General features: G+C 35.6%; 1 protein-coding gene across 1 annotated transcript in view; it reads right to left on the bottom strand.

Moving 5' to 3' along the window:
* Positions 1 to 1,775: 1,775 nt before the first annotated feature.
* LOC115215034 (glypican-3) overlaps positions 1,776 to 5,000 on the bottom strand; it is a 390,560-nt gene continuing 387,335 nt past the window's right edge. Inside the window, exon 7 of the mRNA XM_029784165.2 lies at positions 1,776 to 2,310. Coding sequence (XP_029640025.1) covers positions 2,111 to 2,310 — 200 coding nt within the window. The 3' untranslated portion in view covers positions 1,776 to 2,110. The remainder of the gene's footprint in view (positions 2,311 to 5,000) is intronic.

Below are 5,000 nucleotides of genomic sequence, written 5' to 3'. Positions count from 1 at the left end.
CATACATATATATATACACATACATATATATATACATACATATATATATATACACATATATATATATATACACATACATATATACATATCTGTGTATATATACATATATTAAACACAATCATAGTTCAAACAAACATATCAATTATTAAATTATAGATTTTTCCTTTGATCTCTTATTGTTGTTGTAGTTGTTGCTGTTATAGTTTTTAAAAATTTTTTGATACTTTTTTTTTTATTATTATTATTATATATATATATTTTTTTTTCCAATTTACTATATAACATTACTTCCATGTTGTCGCAGTGCACTTATTTTGGGACAGCATTCCCTGATGTGATCTGGTGGTGGTTAAGTCCTTAGTACTGTCATTGGTTTACGAAAGGGAACAAAGACCGCACACACACACACACATACACACACTCTCACGCTCACGCACACACGTACATACATTCACGGACTCACCGAAAAAAAAAGAAAAACCAACACTCATGTGTAAAAATGCACAAAGATGCATACATGCACCGCACACAATTCCCACTTGCATACACACACTTGTGCACATACATCGAGATACGTTTAATGTCAAAGATAATATAAATGAAAGAACAAGCCATTTTGAACAATGAAGGTGAAAAATAGCCAGCCAAGGGCCTATTAATTAGTTGTATTAATTAAAACATGTCGTTAGGAATATGTCAAAACCTGAGACAATGTTTATTTGTTTGTTTCTTTGCTGTAATTTTTGTAGTTTCTTTTTTTTCTTTACATGTGTTTTATTTTATTTTATTTTGTCTCAATGCCTTCATTGTCACACAATCTTAAAAAAAATACAAAAAACTCATAATTCCTTTCAAAATTCGATGAGAATAATAGTTTTATAATTATAGTAATCAATAGTAGTAGTAGCAGTAGTAGTTATAATAATAATAATAATAATAATAATCATAATAATGATAATAATAATAATAATAACAACAGTAATATTGATTTTAATTTTTTGGCACAAGGCCAGCAATTTTCAAGGGAAAGGGTGTTAGTTGATTGCCATCAACCCCAGTACATCACTGGTACTTTATTTTATTGACCCTTGAAAGGGTGAAAGGCAAAGTCAACCTCAGTGGAATTTGAACTCAGAACGTAAACAAGTTGTAAGAAATGATGCTGAGCATTTTGTCTGACATGTTAACGCTTCTGCCGTTCCACTGCCTGAATAAAAATGGTTTCAAAATTTTAGCACAATGCCAGCAATATTTGGAGAGGGAGTAAGTCGATTACATCAACCCCCTGTATGCAGCTGGTACTTAATTTATCGACCCCGAAAGGACAAAAGGTAAAGTCGACCTCAGTGGAATTTGAACTCAGAATATATAGCTGGGGGAAATGCTGCTAAGAATTTCATCAAATGTGCTAACAATTCTACCAGCTTTCTGCCTTATTGATAGTTATTCTTTCTAATTTTGGCACAAGGCCAGCAATTTTTTTTTGGGGTGGGGTTTGGGGTGGAGAAAGGGGGGAAAGTCAATTCCATGAACCCCAGTGCATGACTGGTACTTACTTTATCGACCTTGAAAGGATGAAAGGCAAAGTTGACCTTGGCGGTGTTTGAATTCAGAGCATAAAAAAAGGCTGGCAGAAATGCTGCTAAGACAATTCTGCCAACCTGTCGCCTTAATATATTGATGATAATAATAATATTAATAATAATAATAATATAAAATAAGGATGACCAGAATTTTCCGCTATTGTTGTTATCAACAAAAAAAAAAAGATTGTATTCGTCATGTATATTTTAATATTTCAGAATCGTAATAAGAATAATGATAACGTTAATAATAATAATAATAATAATAATAATAATAATAATAATAATAATAATCTAGTAATAATAGTTAGTTTGTGGTAGAAAAATGCCATCTGTGGTTTTGTTTGACGGTGGCCAACTAAATAATTTTTTTAATGATTTTTTCTTTTTTTTAACATTTTTAAAATTTTTTTTTCGTAGTTGCTGAAAATAATAGTTATTATTGTTGTTGTTGTTGTTTTTTTATGTGATCATGATGTCAGTTATGTAATTGTCTCACATACAGAGAGAGAGAGCAATACCAAAGTTCAGCTGAAGAGATAACTAGTTCCACTGCCATACGAAACAGCAAGCATCATGATTGCAAGAGCAAATGCCAAACAGTGGTGGCGAGTGGCTTTATACAAACTTCTAGCAGAAGAGTTGCCATTAGGCTTGGGTGCGAACTGATTTGTGCTAGGGGTGCTGTCTATGGTGAAACCATCGCTGGCTGAGCTATCAGGATGCACTGCAAAAGGAAAATAAAAAGTATATTATAAATATATTATAAATATATTACAAATATATATATATATATATATATATATATATATATATATATATATATATAAAGTTAATCCAAACATGAAAGCACAAAAAAACACAACAACACGAGGACGTGGAACAAATATAGTATTATTGAACGCTCAGGAAAGAAGGAAAGAAGGAGGGTTTAACGTTTTGAGCAGAGCTCTTCATTGGAAACATAGGAGAAGGAAAGATCCAGAGAAGGGAAGACAGAGGAAAAAGAAATCGCCAACAGTACATACGCGGTCACATTTTGAATATATATATATACATATATATCATCATCATAATCATTATTAAGCAAAAACCAAAGTCTTAATAAATAGAAGGCAGACAAACCACAAATCCCTTCAGGTAGATGGCCCTGCTCGATCTGTAGAAAAGGCGTAGGTAGAAACTCTATAAGACGTACCCAGTGTAAGCTATGGACACATAAGAGGTGCAGCAATATCAAAGGGAGGCTAACTGCGAAGATAGTTTTTGTGTGTGGTAAATGCTCAGGGGCAATAAACACTGAAAATGTGCAGAGAACAGCTTCCGTCACATTCCAGGGGAAAAAAACTACCAGTAGTTGATAGCTCCCATTACCTAGGTTAGTAGTGGGGGGGTGGATGCTCTGAAAGTGTAGCTGCTAGAGTAAGGATAGCCTTACTAGTAAGTTCACAGAGCTCCTACCTCTGCTGGTGACATAGGGCCTCTCGTTCAGAGTAAAAGGTAGACTGTATGATGCACGTGTGTGAACAGCCATGCTACATGGCAGTGAAACATGGGCCATGACTGCTGAGGACATGCGTAAGCTTGCAAGGAATGAAGCCAGTATGCTCCGCTGGATGTGTAATGTCAGTGTGCATACAGGACAGAGTGTAATTGCCCTGAAGGAAAAGTAGGATTTAAGAAACATCAGATGTGGTGTGCAAGAGAGACGACTGCGCTGGTATGGTCATGTGCCTTTCATCCTTTCGGGGTCGATAAATTAAGTACCAGTTAAGCACTGGGGTCGATATAATCGACTTAATACCTATGTCTGTCCATGTTTGTCCCCTCTATGTTCAGCCCCTTGTGGGTAATAAAGAAATAGGTATGGTCATGTGTAACGAATGGATGTGTTGCGTAAAGACAGACGAAATACCGCTAAGCATTTCGCCTGGTGTGCTAACGTTTCTGCCAGCTCGCTGTATTTATATGTGAGAATGGTGTGTGTGAGGGTGTATGAGTGTGAATGTGGCGGGGTGGGGTGGGGCAGTATGTGAGTATATATGTGTGAGTAAACTGAAAATTATGAGGACCAGTGTGTGGACGTGTGTATGTATGTGCAGATGCATGGGCCTCTGTGTGTGTGTGTCTGCATGTGTACAAGTAACCTAGTGTATGTGTTGTGTGGAGTGATGTGTGTGCATGTATGGATGTGTGAGGCATGGCAGGCTTCTATCATTTTGACATAGATTCTGACATTTGCATCAGAAATGTCGTCATGACGATGACGATGGCTTAGATGAAGGAGGAGGCGGAGGCAAATTATGAAGGCAGTAGAGATAATGGGTTTGTAATTAACGATAATATTAATAATAATGAAAACGAAGAAAAAGAGAATGATTATGATGACAACGATGATGATGAGATGAACATAGCAAAGTGTGGTGATGGGGATTGGTTGATTGGAGCATGGGGGGGGGTGAGTGGAAAGAATGAGTATTATTGGTGCACTGATGATGATGATGATGTTGATGATGGTGATATCGAGGATGAAGGAAGGTGGCTAAACAAGATCAATAAGATGGGAGTAAAGAAATTTAGTAATATCGTAGTTGGGTGGGATGGTGATGATGATGATGATTGTTGGAAGGATAATAATAGCCTGTAATTTAAGTACAAAAGCACCAATTTTGAGGGGAAGGGGAAAGTCGATATCGATCCCTCCAGTACTTGACAGGTGCCTTTTCTGATTAACTCTGAAAAGATGAAAGGAAAGGGAAAGTTGGCCAGAGCAGAATTTGAACTCAGAACGTAAAGAGTCACAAGAAATAATGCAAGGCATCATTTTTTCTGACAATCTAATGATTCCATCAGCCTCAATAATAATAATAATAATAATAATAATAATAATAATGATAATAATAATTTTTCCTACTCTAGAGACAAGGCCCGAAATTTGGGGGGAGGGGGGGCAGCCGATTACATTGACCCCAGAACATAACTGGTACTTAATTTATCGACCTCAAACGGATAAAAGGCAAAGTCAACCTCGGCGGAATTTGAACTTGGAATGTAAAGAGTCACAAGAAATAATGTAAGGTATTTTTTTCTGACAATCTAATGATTCTGTCAGCCTTCAAGATGATAATAATAATAATAATAATAATAATAATAGTAGTAGTAATAATAATAATAATAGTAGTACTAGTAGTAATAATAATAATAACAGTAATAATAATAATAACAACAATAATAATAATAATGATAATTCTTTCTACTAAAGGCACAAGGCCTGTAATTTGTGGGGAGGGATTGACTAAGTCGATTACATCAACCCCAGTGTGTAACTGGTACTTATTTAATCAACCCCAAAAGGATGAAAGGCAAAGTTGACCTCAGCGGGATTTGAACTCAGAACGCAAAGAAGGACAAAGTACA

Source organism: Octopus sinensis, linkage group LG8 (assembly GCF_006345805.1).
Source record: "Octopus sinensis linkage group LG8, ASM634580v1, whole genome shotgun sequence".
Taxonomy (NCBI): Eukaryota; Metazoa; Mollusca; class Cephalopoda; order Octopoda; family Octopodidae; genus Octopus; species Octopus sinensis.
This window is presented reverse-complemented; position numbering and strand designations above follow the sequence as displayed.